The sequence below is a fragment of the Lathamus discolor genome, chromosome 2, assembly GCF_037157495.1.
Source record: "Lathamus discolor isolate bLatDis1 chromosome 2, bLatDis1.hap1, whole genome shotgun sequence".
Lineage (NCBI taxonomy): Eukaryota > Metazoa > Chordata > Aves > Psittaciformes > Psittacidae > Lathamus > Lathamus discolor.
Genome location: NC_088885.1, coordinates 17,698,179 through 17,714,749, shown reverse-complemented (window position 1 = coordinate 17,714,749; position 16,571 = coordinate 17,698,179). Strand labels below are relative to the sequence as shown.

General features: G+C 44.2%; 1 protein-coding gene across 1 annotated transcript in view; it reads right to left on the bottom strand.

Annotated features, from left to right (window-relative positions):
• Positions 1-14,225, bottom strand: part of CHN2 (chimerin 2) — a 166,711-nt gene extending 152,486 nt beyond the window's left edge. The window contains exon 1 of the mRNA XM_065665960.1: positions 14,027-14,225. Coding sequence (XP_065522032.1) covers positions 14,027-14,075 — 49 coding nt within the window. The 5' untranslated portion in view covers positions 14,076-14,225. The remainder of the gene's footprint in view (positions 1-14,026) is intronic.
• Between the last annotated feature and the right edge of the window lie 2,346 nt (positions 14,226-16,571).

Below are 16,571 nucleotides of genomic sequence, written 5' to 3'. Positions count from 1 at the left end.
AAGACAACGCGCCTGTTCTCTCTAAGTTAATAGAATTAAAGGAGAAACAGTTCTTAGGGGGTGGGGGGCAAATTCCTGCTATTTTCCTAAACATTCTTGTTCCTATTATTTTCTTTAAAATACACGTTTTGATGCATGTAATTAATAGTGGTGTGCCAATTCTTCACCATCTTGACTGTATTTTACACTCACTCATGCTCTAGCATTCTTCAAGTTATGAGATTTTGGGGGCCCAAGCTGCCATTTATTCTGTATTAAGAGAGTTACCAAGCTCCCTGTGGCCTTTCCACGCAATCCCTCTATAAATGTATGTCAGCAGAAATGAACAACAGTAATTATAATATCCTGTTCAACAACATTCAGCAAAGTAGACCTCCAGACCTGACTGCACCTCTTAAATGCGTGAGATGAATGCTTTCAACTAATAACAACCTGCTCTGTTTAGCGAAGTTTAGAAATGAATCATCTTTGTCTTCATGTTGGTTTACCCTTTTACAGTTTAACCATCATGGGATCCGCTCCTCCTAAACAACACAAACTAAGTACAAGAAGGAAAAAACCTTGAAAATGGTGGGTTCAGGTTTAAGTTCCTGTCCTGGTTTTACATGGGATACAGTTAATTTTCTTCCTAGTAGCTGGCACAGTGCCATGTTCTGGATTTAGTGTTATAATAATGTTGATAACACACCAGTTATGAAGTAGTTGTTGGGACGTAGTGTTGCTCAGTAGTGCTTACTCTAAATCAAGGACTTTTTCAGTCTCATGCCCTGCCAGTGAGGAGGGGCACAAGAAGCTGGGAGGAAGCAGAGACAGAACGCCTGATCCAGACTAGCCAAAGGGATATTCATGATTCCACAGCACATCATGATTAGTGTACAAACTGCAGGGAGTCACCCAGAAGGGACCAATCGCTGCTTGGGTCAGGCTGGGTATCAGTCAGTGCGCAGTGAGCAATTGTATTGTGCATCACTTGTGTATCCTGAATTTTATTCCTCCTTGTCTCTTCTTTCCTATTATTACAATAATTATTATTGCTATTGTTATTATTTCTATTATTATTATATTTTACTTCATTTGAATTATTAAACTGTTCTTATTTCAACCCTTGGCTTTTATCTTCTTCCGATCCTCTCCCCATCACACCTAGGAGGGGACAAAAAGTGAGTGAGAGGCTGCATGGTACTTAGCTACTGACTGGGGTTAAACCATGACAGTCCTTTCTGGCACCCAATGTGGGGCACGAAGGGTTGAGACACAACAGTTTCTGACATCAAGAGTGCATTATGTCTCTGAGAAAAAGGGAGAAATGAGCTTTCAAGAATACATCAAGCAGAAAAGAAAAAAAGAAGAGAGGAGTTTAGCATCACTTGACAAATGAGTACAATTAATGCTGTATTTTTACACCTTTCGAGTCAGTGATATATATTACTATAACTTAACTGAATAGTATTCAGGAATAGCTTATTTTTTTTTTCCATTATAGCTCCTTAGACTTTGGTGGGTTTTTTTTTAATTTTTATGAGCAAAAAAGCCCACATATAACCTGAGAACATCTGCCAAATTTTGTGTTTCAAGATTAAACCACAAAGTATATGTTGATTTCTTAAGTTGTCAGTGCTTAAAGATTTACTGTTACATTAATCATTAAAAATAATACACTTAACTCTTTGGTTTTGCACTTAATTTTTCCAGGTTTATTTTTAAAATCAATGGTATAAGGCAATTTAATGGATTTCAGAGGAAATTTCTTGGGTTTTCGTTCTTGGAGCTTATTGAATGAACTAATCCATCACTGCTGAAAGGAAATAAAACACCTGTTTATAAATGCACAATAGCACACTACCCAGCAATGCTACCCAACAGCATACCCAGAGAACCTCTTTGTGTTATATTCACGATATTCTTTCAAATTGCAGGAGAAATCACTCAGACTGGAGCCAAGTAATATGGAAAGGCATCACAGTGGTCACTCCAGGCACTGTGTCAATGGAAACGCAGCTCTCAGAGTTCCATAAACCCCTGAAACCTCCTATCCCAGAAATCATACTGTATCATGTGTGTCCCTAAAATGCTCCTGCAGCATAAGGATACTTCTTCACTTTGACAGCCAACTGTTGGTTCAATAGGAGCAAATACAGTTATTACCTAATTTTTCACAGACAGTGACTGATGCTTTCAGGTATGCCTTAGAGCTCCCCTGCTTGTGTACTCACTCAGAAACACCAGATGAGCCCAACATTCAACATTTTGTATCAGACCTTAGGCTTTTCTCTCACACCTGCTTAGACATATTCATCTACTACCAAAATGACCAGAGGTTCAGCATTAAAAACCCTATCAAATTCTCCCTCTATTAAATAATAGTCTGATGCTGCAACCTACTTTGTAAATAGAGTTCAGGATCCTGTATTCTTCCTATTATATAACCCGAATAAAAACATCTCTTTTTCTTGTCTACATAATTTTGTAAATTTTTACCAATCTGACATCTACTTACCTCCATCCTCCAGTTCATCTGTTTTATTTCTTGATGATTTACCTATTTAATGCTGTTTTTAGTGTCATAATGGAAGAGGAGAAAAAGCATGCCTGTCAATCACTATTTCCACAGCTTACATTGTCTCCCAGCCTCAAGCATTCACTCAGGAGCACTTAAGTTTTATCTGTGACAGCCAGTTCTATTTAAGTCATTATTTACCATTATTCTCTAAACTTAAGCAAAATTTCCAACATACACCAATATGTTAGACACAAATGAGCATGAGGAAGCTTAGAACCGAAATTTGTTTTTCCATTTTTGTTAAGACATCAAAGGGTTTAATATTCTTTCAGTAAATAAGTTCATCAACATAAAGCCATCTAACTACATGATTCAGATTGCAAAATAAAACAAATACAGAGCTATCACAGCATGATGCTAAAAGCTGTCCATCATCGTGCTTTGCCTGGCAGGAGATCAGGAGTTATGAAAAGTACGCTTTCTCTAGAAGCAGGCATTTATACAAATTAGGTATAATTTAATACTTGTACATAATCCTTGGAAATTCATCACCAATGATTTGAATTTTTTTATATATATGTTCTTATATGTATATATATGAGTGATGTAAATACACTGAATATTAAATACATTATATACCAGTACTTGGAGGAGGAGAGGTTTACTATGTAGCCTATCATAATTTGCCCCATCCTAAGAGCAGATGTTGCTTTAATGGAAACTGCATAAAAACACTCAGACAAGCAACTGCTCAGTCCTGCAAGCTGCTGATTTACTACCTCAATGCAGTGGGAACAGAAGGTACCAAGCAGCTTGAAGGGTCAGGCCTTAATACCTTGCGCTGATAAAGGGTGCTGCATTTAAAAAAACCAAAATCTTTTGCAAATAATTAAATCAGGTTTATGACGCTTCTGTGCATTACACAAGTTTGACGGCAACATTCAGCTTTTTGTGAAGCCTTAAGTCTTGGAACTTTGAGGAACCTTATAAGAGAAACTGTGGTCTAGCTCTTAAAAGTTCATTAATGGCTAGCCTTAATATTGGAATAAAAAAAATGAACTGTGATCCAGCTGTAGCCAGCTAATAAATCAAGCTGGGTCAGATGTCCATAAAGCAAAAGAGAAGAAGCTTTTCAATCAAAGGAAGAATGAGAATTTGAGACAAATCTATACACTGTTCTATACAGCATGCTATTAGTAAGATTTTCCTATCAGGTCTCCTTGCAACATAGGTGTGGGTTTTGTTTTTTGTTTTTAATCTGCAACACAGAATGTCAACATCCTGTATTTCAAACCATCCTCAAATTTTTCCTCTCTTTTAGGAGCTCTTTGCTACAGAAAGCAGGACCTATAAGTCACAGTGTGCTGCCTCAGCAGTAACTCTGCCAGCTGTACCAGTAAGTACAGCAAAGATCAAATCGGTAGATTATCTCACACAGTGACTATCAGTGGATACCTAAAGTGTAAAAGGATACAGCAATCATATAGCACATATATTTCACCAGCTACCCAGCCTACATATGGCTCGGGGACTTCAGACAGAGGTGATATCATTGTGTTTTAACAGCAGTGGATGGATCTTCCTCCTGTAAAATTATCTAAACGTGCTAATAGCTTGCATCAGCCACTAGCATCACTTATTTTCCATGCCAACAAGATCCACAGTTTCTGTATGTCTATGTTCTAGGAAGTAACTAACCGTAAACTCCTGGCCGGGATAGGGTATGGCTCACTATTAAGCTACACATGCTCATACACAGTAGAGCTGCTTTGAAATGGGAGATATAAGGGCTGCCACCGTCTGTGGGACCACAGCACTGTGTAATGTGCAGAAATAGTACAGTGTTACCTGCACACAAAGGTAGGGTTCAGCCACACAAAAAAATACTACTGCCTTTAACAGAAACCGTACAGATGCCCTGGAAAAGCTGGAACTCAAGGATCTGTCCGGGTCTCTCATGATACCCTCATCCTCTCTTTCCTTTGGGCACTTTGATGTAATTTATTGGTGAATTAAGGCATAATCAGTGCAGCTTCATGCAGTAGAAAAATACTACAACAGATACTCCATGTCATGGCAAACTTAATGCTGAAAAAGCTGTTGCATTTTTTCTGCTTATGAACACAGAACAGGCCCTCTGGCACACTACATGCTACTGGAGCAGAACCATCTTCTCCCAGGAACTTCTGCCTGCCTTTGCAGTGGTTATGCTCAGTATGCCAGTACATGATGTGTACTTGCCATTTTTCTTCCTTGCCATAACATCAAGCCAAACATTTAACCAACTGATCTGTCAAGATAAGACAAATTTTTAGCAATTAAACATCTGCTCAACAACTGAACCTCATTTACAAATTGAGGTCCCCATCTCTTCTAACATTCAGTTTTCTTCTTTGATGAAATAAAAAGCGTAACACCACAAATTCACTTCATAACATGTTGAGTTTTCTAAAAGCTACAAGCACTGCTTAAAACAGCTGTCATGGTTTAAGCCCAGCTGGTAACTCAGAACCACGAGGCTGTTCGCTCACACCCACCTCTCCTCCCCTGCTCCAGACAGGATGTGGAGAACTGAAAGAATATAAACCCCATGGGTTGAGATAAGAACAATCCAACAACTCAAGTATAATATAAAAGTACTACTACTACTAATAATGATAAGGGAAATAACAAGGGGAGATAATAAAAAAACTAAAAGGGGAAAGAAAAAAAACCCAATAAACACAAGTGATGCACAATGCAATTGCTCACCACCTGTCAACTGATACCCAGCCCAACCCAAGCAGTGATCCATCCCTTCTGGGTAACTCCCCACAGTTTATATACTGGGCATGACATGCTGTGGCATGGAATACCCCTTTGGTTAGTTTGGGTCAGGTGTCCTGTCTCTGCTTCCTCCCAGCTTCTTGTACCCCTCCTCACTGGCAGAGTATGAGAGATTGAAAAGTCCTTGATCAGGGTAAGCACCACTGAGCAACAATTAAAACATTGGTGTGTTACCAGCATTGTTCTCAGACTAAAGCCAAAACACAGCAATGCAGCAGCTACTAGGAAGGAGGAAAAAATAACTGCTAGAGCTGAAACCAGGGCAACTGCCAACACGAAGGTGAGGAGAAAGGAGAGGAACAGCTACATGACAAGCCTGTGAGAAGAAGCTGAGAAATGTGACATGACACACAGGTCGACGTAGGTGACACATGATTTACTGGTGATAAGCAAGTGTCCACCTAGTACTTTCTACTCTGTCAGTAATAATACCATACTGGAGACACCTTGTCTCGGGGGAATCGGACTGCCTGATGAAGATATTCTCAGAACAGATGTCTTGTTTACTGAAGTAATACTTTTGTGATGACCTTGATCAATACTATTGATCAATAACACCAGAAGCAAGGCGCGTGACACTTGCACATTCTTCTGAATTTAAAAAACCCTTTAATCTCTCCTTACCTTACCAAACTCATCAGCCTGTGGTGTCAAGTTTCAACCTATTCCTCAGTAAACTTTAAAGCACGTTTATGTTACAAGGACACTATTACAACATCAGTTTCCTTCTACCAGGATACACTCACCCTCCAGCCCTGGGATTTAGATTATTGCTGAGTAAAACCGGGTGGTGAAACTATTATTGCTGAATTGCTCATGATTCATAGTTGGTAATAACCACCTCCAAATGTAAAATTCAAATTTACATCCTCATAATCAAAGGTCAGAAAGAGACAGCAAGAACAGGTCATTATTCATCGCAGTTAAAACTACACATTTACACTAGCTACTTTATATAACTCTTAGACAAACTGTGACTACACCTGTAAAGAATGTGATATATACAGAACTAAGGATTTATAGCTTCTTGTATAAATCCTGCTGCATTTCCCTATAACAAAAGCTTTTTCATGCAATATTAATGTGCCATTCCTTAACACACAGTTCTCCAAATATTTAGTCTCCTAAGTGTCTCTTCTTTTTGTAGAAAAGAAGAGCAAGTGACAACAGACTGGCTCCCCAGCATGGGAACACCTTCTGCCAGCACTCAATGTTGCAAGTGAGGCGAATCCACCCACTGTTGCTCTTTAGCCAAAGGTATGCACATAAACAAAGCAACTTAAAAAAAAAACCCAACACAACATTCTTTGCCTAAAACGCCACGTTTAAGACTTACCTATGTACCACAATAGCCAAATTATTATCATCTAAAAGATGTAAACCACTACGAGCATAGGCGTACAAGAGGACTCTGTGCACAATACTCACTAAATTATTTCTGCCTACAAATGCCCAGCATTTGGCATATCTAAGCCTCCTTAGAACCATCAGACAGAAGGCAAGAACTTATCAGTTGAACTGGTATCCAGAAAGGTCATCATCATGACAGCATGAAAGACTGTTTGTCTGATCCTCCACATATGTCTTTTGAGACAAGCTGATCTGCAAGAATAAGAGGACACTTGCTTTACAAGAGTACCAATATAAGCTATATAGTGAAGCAGACTTGCATTGTACCAGTTTCCAGGCTATTTTATTCTCAGTAATCACAGCCTACACATTTAGTAACTAACTGTTGAACCAATCACTACATCAGGATGGGGTACTTTGGCCTTTTTCCCTTTTGAATTTTTATTATTTTTAATAAGAATGGCGAGTTCATTATAATCACTAAGTACAAAAGACTTCAGCTTTAATTTAGACCAAGAACAGAAGCTTGGCATGAGGAACAGAAGTAAAAAGAACTCTTATTGCTCTTTAAAAAAATCAAAAGTAGCACCTTATCAGCATAATGGCAGCATTATTTAAAGAGCTTTCATGTGCCATTTTCATACCACTATTTCTATTAAATCATTGAGAATAAACATCTATTTTCATTTACTAATCTTCTTCCCCAATTAGAATCTCTCAATCTGTGTACAATAGTAATTTCATTCCTTTTCACTTGCTTGCATCTTAATTAAAATCAGCCTATGTTGACTTTCATTTTTACAATACGCCTGCCTATTTCACATCATAGCACCTTCATGACCCCTAGGGAGTCATGAGCCTTTAATATTTTATTTTGACCTTGTTAAGTTACTGGAACCATCAAAGATTTTTCTTCTTCCCTCAGTGAGCATTTTTTTATCCTTCTTGAAATACAGTGTGTGAAAACATGTAGATGAGAATGATGCTGCCTTTAAACAACATAAACAGGATGTCTTTGTTCATTTAATTAAAAAAAAAAACCAACACTTTGTTGCCTTTCAGTTTATTACAGGAATTAGTTTTTTAGCCATAAACTTCATTCTTATTTAAATGAGGATCACTGCTTCAATGATACTTAAAGGCCTTTTCCCCTGCACTTCAGGACAGAAAAACAGGTTTTGATCTTCAATTAAAAGAAATAATCATCAATAACTGGTGATTTATTTAAACAAATTTAGAGCAGTCTTCTACACTGCTATAGAGTACCACTACTCAGGTATCTGAGTTTACAAAAGCAGAAGAATGTGGGGAGAAGCATTTCATTAGAGCAGCAGGCACAGCTGAAAACTAAAAATACGTTGATAAGACACACAAATCCTCCTCCAGGCCTGTAGCAGAAATTGCCTATGCATTTCAAATCTATCATCTGGTCTCATAACAGGTATTACTTGAAATGCACACAGCACGTGCAGAACCACCAGTTCAGATGGGAAGCAGAAAAGTGCAGAGCTATCCTTTCAGCCTAAAACCTGCAAATTTATCTCTGGAGCTTGTAGACCACACAGGATATAGGGTACTGGCATATACATTTACACTTTGCCTTGGGTCCTCATCTAAACTGTCCTAATGTTATCACTCTCACGGCACAGAAGTTTTAGCCACTTCATACTGGCTTTAGATGGCACAACTGCGCAGAGGCAGAGATGTCCAATGCCTAGGAATACTGCTGTGTGGAGCCCAGCTGGGAAGCATGCCAGGTTTCCTTCACAGAATCATAGAATAAACTAGGTTGGAAAAGATGTTTAAGATCATCAAGTCCCCAGGACTGCCAAGACCATCACTAAACCAAGTCATTGAGGGCTGCATCTACACAGTTTTTGAACACTTCCAGGGATGGTGATTCCAACACTTCCCTGGGCAGCCTGTTCCAATGCCTGATCACCCTCTCCATGAATAAGTTTTTCCTAATATCCAGTGTAAACCTCCCTTGGCACAGCCTGAAGCCATCACTTCTTGTCTCATCACTTGTTACTTAGGAGAAGAGACCGACCCACATCTCATTACAACCTCCTTTCAGGTAGTTATAGCATATAATGAGCCTTCTCTTCTTCAGCTTAAACAACCCCAGTTCCCTCAGCCCTTCCTCATCATCAGATCCATTGCCCTTCTCTGGACCTGCTCCAGCACCTGAATGTCTTTCTTGTAGCAAGGGGCCCAGAACTGAACACAGGATTTGAGGTGTGACCTCAGCAATGCTGAGTGCAGGGGGATGATTGCTGCCCTGGCCCTGCTGGCCATATTATTGCTGATACAGGTCAGGATGCTCTTAGCCTTCTTGGCTGCCTGGGCACAAGCTGGTTTGTATTGAGCAGCCGTCAGTCAGCACACCCAGGTCCTTTTCCACCAAGCACCTTTTCAGCCACTCTTCCCTAAGCCGGAAGCATTGCATGGGGTTATTGTGGTCCAGATGCGGGACCCAGCACTTTGCCTTGTTGAACCTTAGACCACTGGCCACAGCCCATCGATCCAGCCTGTCCAGATCCCCCTGCAGAGATTCCCCATCCTTCAGCAGGTCAACACTCCCATCCAACTTGGCATCATCCACAAATTTACTGGGGGTGTACTCAATCCTCTCATCCAGATCATCAATGAAGATATTAAACAACACTGGCCTGAAAACCAAGCCCTGAGGGATACCTGTAGTGACCAGTTGCCAGCTAGATGTGATACCATTTACCACCACTCTTTGGGTTCAGCTCTCCAGCCAGTTTCCAATACAGCAAGAATCCACCTATGCAGGCCATGAACAGCCAGTTTCTCCAGGAAAATGCTGTGGGAGACAGTGTCAAATGCTTTACATACATCCAAATAGACAATGTCCACAGCTTTTCCTTCATCAACCAGGCAGGTCACCTTATGGTAGAAGGAGCTCAGGCTGGTCAAGCAGGACCTGCCCTTCATGAACCCCTGCTGACTGGCCTGATCCCTCCATTTTCCCATGGAAAATGTGCTTTATGACCTTACTTAGGATCATCTGCTCCATAAAAAGCTCCTTAGAGAAGCAGAGGAGGGACAGCCACAAAGGTCTTTTCACTCAAGCCTGTATTTAAGTTCCAGAAAGCAGAGCCTCAAGTTCATCAGTCGTGTACAATCAGTATTTGGCTACTGGGTGGAGGAAACTGGAGGCAGCTAGTGACGAATCAGGGGAGGTGAATTGTTTGCCAGGAAAAAACTGAAAAGTTTCAACAACAACAGCAAAAAGTTTAAAAAAAGAAAGATCAGAATGAGTGAGAATAAGGGTCAATACTAAGATGGGGAGCAGCAAGGGAATGTCTATTATAAGGAGAAAGCAGCATGAAGAAAAACTTAGAAACATGTACAGCCCTCTTCAGAGGATAGGAAAGAAAAGATGCTGCTTGTGGCTCAATCATCTAGGGAGAAGAACAAAACTCAGGTGCTTGCAAGAAATACAACTAATAGATCACCTGGGCATGTGCTATAGAAGAGATTACAAGAAAGTAAAGTGGAATTCCCAGTGGAAGTAATTATAATTTCAGCACTTCATATGCTGTGCAGATTTAGCCAAGGTCTAAAGAAGCATACTTAACTGCTTATCATGACCACTTTCTTCCCTCAGCACAGTATACCTTTCTCCCCCAGCCACCTTCAAGTGCAACTGTTGGTAGTCAGAGCAGCTTAAGTTTTATCACCAAAAGCAGAAGCTATATATGAAGAAATACAATACAAATACCCATGGCTCTCCCGTAGATTTTGTTACCAGTGAATGCTAGCTTACTGAAAAAAATCCTTCATAGGCTCCTGTTAGATGGAGCCCTTGACAAGCACCTAATATTATTGAACCTATAATTAGCAGCCTCACAGTGGCTGTTGAAATGAGCACACAAACCACAAACACAAGCTCTGAAGGAGAGACGCGTAAAGGAGCAACAAATGCCTAAGTACGAATACTTGCTTTACCATCAGTTGATAGCTGAAGTCATAGCTCTCCATGCACATTAGCTGTGCAACAGCTACAGCTAACCACAGTGCCTTGTCACTGTGCAGGTAGTGCTTATGAACGACTGCTCCAGAACAGAACCAAATTCGGTTATAGACACAAGTTCAAGCAAAGACTATACATCCCACTTGCACATTTATGGAAACTTAAGTGGGCAAGCAGAACATCTACACCAAAAAATTCCTGCGCAGCTTTCTCACATTAAATATATTTGAACTGTTTATCTTTTCTTTCCTCATTGACATGAGCTGGCAAGAATTGAAACAGAAACATTACATTGCAAATGGTTGTCTGCAGGAACACGTTCTCAGGCTTCAGCAGTCAGCATTCATGAGCTGACTTACCCCCCTCCTGGGTCTCATGTGACTACATTGTTCCTACAACACATCTGTACTCAGCTGTAAAGAAGAGCAGACAGTGTCCACCTCTAAGGTAGGAGAACTATCAGTATTTTAAGAAAGGTTGGTAAGAGATAGAGAAATCATCCCTTTAAAAAAGCAAATAAAAATTTCCATCTGCCACTCAAACTCTAATCTCCACTACTATCATTCAGTCAACAAACCTTCTTACTCCTTGTAAGACAGATTCTAGTTAACCCTTGCCTTTCCATACAGGCAACAGAGGCTAACCAGACTCTTGATGTGGACAGAAGGAACCTAGAGACACTCCAAACTACAATGTGTTCAGATGGGCCAGAATCTGCCCATCAGTCCAACTTGTGTTCACGCACAGGAAGTGAACCCAAATTTGTCCTGTGCATGGACAAATGCTAAACTGCTCTTAAAGATGGGAAAAAGATCTGGCAATACATTACACAGCTTGATCAAGGCCAAGCATCAAGTCATTGATAGAGCTGAGTTCTACAGTGTGGTAGTTTGCTATCAGTCACAAACTTCACTTCCTTTTCCATTAGTAAAATGTATTGTGGTACTATAACATTCCCTCTTCTGTGGAATAGAAGTACTTAGACTATTTAGAAGTCATCATATTGGTAAGTTAAACATACATATAAATTCTACCAAATTAAATTTAACAGCAAGACTGTTTGGTTAGATTATGTAAACAACATGCTGCAAGACTTGCCTAGTTCTGAGAACGGAAACCACAGACAGACAAAATACATCTGGATACAGTCAGATATGGTGTGTCTGCTAACATTGGAAACTTCACCGTGCTGCAGTAAATTTAACTTTTGATTAGGATGTGCATAGAAGAAATGCAGACTGAATGCACTGAAACAAAAATAAAACCCACTCCAAGGTTGTAAGTGCCAAGGGCACTCAGTTATTTTATGAAACACTTGACAATATTTATTAGTAGTATTACTGTGGCATCGAAGAGTCCCAAGCATGGGCCAAGGCTCAGCTGTGCTCATCCTTGCAAAAATACAAAACAAAAGATAAACCATGAAGTGCTTCAGCCTGTAGCTAAGGGCTTCACACAACACAGGGTACTGTCAAGTGTCCAAACCCCTGACTTTTAAGTATCTACATCTAAAACCCAGAGCTCAGTTCCTTGGCTAGATATTAAGTTTGGTGCTAGATTCACCTGCTGAGCAGGAGGACATATGGAGTTAGCCAATATCCATTGCTCATACCAAGGATGTGCCTGACCTCCCACCCTTCACTGCAGTGCAGGCATTTGAACCAAGACTGCAAAGGAGACACATCTGTCAGTTCTGGAGGCAGATCCTGGAACCTAGATTCAGTAGAGCCAGAGGGGATTCAATGGTGTGCACTCAGCATCCCTTCTCCAGACGCTGTAACAGTACGCAAGAAAGATCTTGAGATCCATGGAGCAAGGAAGTTATGCATGGAGTAACATGCTCCTGCAGCTTAATGGGTAGAGCACCAAAGAAGAGAGACCCAGGATCCTGTCTAGGCTTTTAAGGTTGTTTCTGGTTTCATCACCTAACTTAGATGTAAAAATACACAAATGATCCATAAAATGAAAATCCCACTGCCTTAATGAGTACCTTAACTAACAAAATGTTGAGCTGGGTTGCCTCTTCCTTGTTTTCATTCTGGTCTTGCAACTCTTGCATTGTGAACGTGAACACAAGGCAGAATTTCTCATGCCTATTTCTTTCAAGTGCTTTCTAGTTAAAGCAGTCAGGGCTTGCAGTGTTTGTATTTTTTATTAAAAGAATTGGAATAAATATTTACTTTTAGGACCCAGTTATTTGTTTGGATCTGGCTGCAAGTGCCGCATGCTGGAACAGTGACACAGGATAAAGTTATGTAAGTCACATACACCATCTTTAAATAAAACCCAAAACAACATAGTTGCTCATTGCCTTTTAAATTTATTTCTATTTTTCTACAGTTGTATTGATAGTCAAAGGAGCTTGCCTGCTTTTCACAGCACATATTGCTATGTTTTAGAAGCACTCTTACAAATTCTCAATCTGGCACCTCAAATAAAACACTGAGTCACAAATCCTTTGAACCCCAAAGTTGTTCATCCTTCTATTTACTCCGTCAGCCCACTAAAATGCCAGGATAGTATTCCTCTCTGCCAATTTCTCCTAATTTAAATATCAAAATAACTGCTCGTGAGCTAAGCAGCAGGCGGTGGTACCGTTCTATCACTGCTTTCAATTTCAGGCTGCCTTGCCTAGAAATGTACCGTAACTTTTCTGTCTTCCTGCAGGTCCGCAGAGGAGCCGGAGGGGCAGCAGGACGCCCCACACTACCTCCCATCACAGCACCCCAAAACCCAGAGGTGGCACAAGCTTCTCAACCGGCGCACGGCCCCCACGGCAGAAACCGTGGGGCGTTTTTTCACCTGGAGCATTTATGTACCCGGACAGGGAATTTCACCGTTCCCAGTACTGCAGTAATATGGCATCCCAGTATCAGAACCCCCCGTGTGCCACGATGCTCACCGAGGGGCACGTCGGCTAGCCCCTGACCGGCGGGGCAACCTAGTGGCCCGCGCAGGACCCCGCGCCGAGGAGCGATGCGGAGCCGGTTCTGCTCCGTGGGGACCGCGGCAGAGGACACCCGTCAGCAGGGCGAGGTGGTCTCTTAATACCCTCGGCCACCCAACCCTCGAGGCGGGTGCTCCCAGTAACGTGCCGGCCGCGGAGCAGCGGGCGCGCCCCTTCCCGAGCCGGGAGGGAGGCTGCTCCCCCGGTGAGGGGGTCCCCTAGCTCCCGCCCCACACAAAGGCACGGCGGGGAGGCGAGCCGGGCCCCTCGTCGCCTCTCCCTTCCCGGCTGTCCCGGCCCCGGGCAGGGGCGGGCGGGACAGCGAGAAGCTCCGCGGACAGGTAGCTCCCTGCTAAAATGGAGGGAGGGGAGAAACGCGGCGCCCTCCGGAGAAACTTACCGGAGGAAACCGACGAGCCGGACAGACTGGAGTTACTGGATGCTGCCATGGTCCCTCCTCCTTGCCTCTTAGCTGCGAGCACCGCTTCGGCCGCCGCTGCTGTCCGGCCGCCGCTGCCGCCAGCCCATCGCAAAGTGCCGGAGCTGCGCCGCGCCGAGCCGCCGCTGCAGCCCGGGCTGGGCTCCCCGCGCCGCCGGGGAGCGGGTGGCGGCGGCGCCCCGCCGAGGCGCTACCGGCCGCTCTCCGGGGCTGGGCGAAGCCGCTCGGCAGGTCCGGGAAAGGGCCCCGCGGCGCTCCCACTGCCTCTGTGCGCCCGGCGAGCGGGGCTCACCTTGTGACGGGGCAGGGAGAGCCGCCCTGCCCGCGCCTTCCCTCGCCGCCTCCCTTCCCTTCCGTCCCTTCCCCGCCTCCTCGCGGGCAGCGCTGACAGCCCGCCGGGGAGACCCGCTGCCGCCGCCCGCCGCAGCTCCCCTCACGCACACAAAGGAAGCGGCGGCGCTGCCGGCCGGGCTGCCGGCCCTGGCTCAGCGGGCAGGGTGGGTCCCGAGCGGCCGAGCTCCGCCAAGCCGCTGCCAAGCCCCTTTCCGGCCGCCGCCGCCCGGCACGGGGCTGGCGGCGAGCGCGGCTGCTGCCATGTACCGGCGCCCGTCCCGGCGGCGTGGCAGCGCCTGTTGAGCGCCTCGTCCCGATGCCCCCCTCGGCGGTGCCGCAGTGTGGGCTCCCCGCGCCGCTGCGCTCCCACTCCCTGGCCCCTCCGGCAATACCCTCACCTCTACCTCGGAGACCCCCGGTACCGCTCAGCTACGGCTGGAGCGGGGCCGCACACCTGGGGCAGGGCTTCGCCCCTCGCCGCCCTTTGTCCACCTCCTTCCCCTAGCGGGTTGCCCTCCTTTCTCGCGGGTCTCCTCTTCCACCTAAGACGTGCCCACCTCCACTTTTCTGCCCTTTATTTTTTCTCCTCCCTCCTTCCTGTTTTCTTACAAACCCAGGCCAACACCAACCCCCTGCCAGGTGCGCTGCGGGCCCCGGTCCGGCCACAGGTAGGTTCAACCCAGCTGCCTCCTTCAGCAGTGTTCCGGGGCCTGGCGGCTCTAGGGGAATTGGGAGGGAACCTGCCGGGCAGGCTTGCAGCATGCAGAGGGGATTTGTGACAGCCTGGGCCACTGCCCCGTGTCGTAATGGGCAAGTGGGAAAAGAGGAAGAGCCGAGAAAGCATCACTTGGAGGCTTCCTCCTGTTGACAGTCCTTCGTGCTCCTTTCGCAGTGGTTTATCACCAGCCAAAGCCTCCGTCGCGTTTTGTACAATGAGTCTGCAGGAAGGTGGTCAGCTGCCATACAGTTTGTCAAAAGCAGAGTGGCAAAGTCTTGCTGGCACAGGATCTGTAAGAAGCTTACAAACCGTTTGCCTTGATGATTTATGAAAGCCTTCCACGTTTCATAACAGTCTGTAACACAAAGTTACTTCGGGATGAGCGAGGAAGCACATTAAACTTTCCTTGGCAGACGAAGCCTTACCCACCCAGCTCCAGCTCCGCAGCGTCTCGAAGGAGCACGCAACCCGCCTGCCCTCCCTGGAACCCGCACTCGGCCGCTTCTCTTGCTCCCAGAGCCAAAATCAGCCCGGGCTTCTCAGACCCTGCAGTCGCTTCCCATTTTTTCCTCTAGAAAACAGGTACAGGGACCCCCTCTAGCGGCAGAGACACCACCGGCAGCGAGCGGCGCAGCGCGTCCCGCACGCCCTTGGGATTGATTCCTGCGTGGAGCTTCCGGGACTCGGCTTTCCCAGGCTTTGTTTTGTAGTGACGGCTTGCTCCACATGAGCAGGAGCGAGCTTTAAGCCAAGCTTTCGCACTAACTCTCATTAATCTCTAAATTGCCACCTGACGGATTTAAAAACAGGACAGGCATGTCACTGCTTTTTGGTCTTTGGCCACATACTTTGTGTCACGCATTTTAAAGATTGAATGCTGAGGACAAAACGAGAAAGGCAGAAAGTTCTTTTATCTTCTGGATTAGCTCATAAAACCAGGCCGATACACAGGATGTAGGAAAATACTGCAGTAATATGGTAAATGTCAAGACTGCCCTAGTAAATTGTCCACTTGCAGAGTACATGATTTTCTGAAGTGGTATTCACCCATCTCCTACATGTTGTTTTTTTCCTGCTCCTCCTGCTTTATCTTATCTAGCTATATCTTTCTTTGCCTCCTTGTGGTCCATGTCTTCATTTCTCCGTCCGTAATCTAGTGCTGTCTTGCCCTCATGTCTCCTCAGCAGCTGCTGGAAACCTGTCTCATAGGATCAGTGAAATACGGTGGCGTTAACAACCCTGGCAGAATCTGCAGGGAAAGGGGTAAATAACCTAAAAGAGAGAAAACCCTCTCACTCTGTTGAGACTTTGCAGACAGAAAAGAATTTTAATAATTCATTTTAAATTATCTTCCCAGCCATAAATCTGGATAAAGCAAGAGAGGAATTTCTTCAAAGAATGACTATTCCAGGTATTCCAGTAATTGCAAATGGAGTATTTTCTCTCTATAGTAAG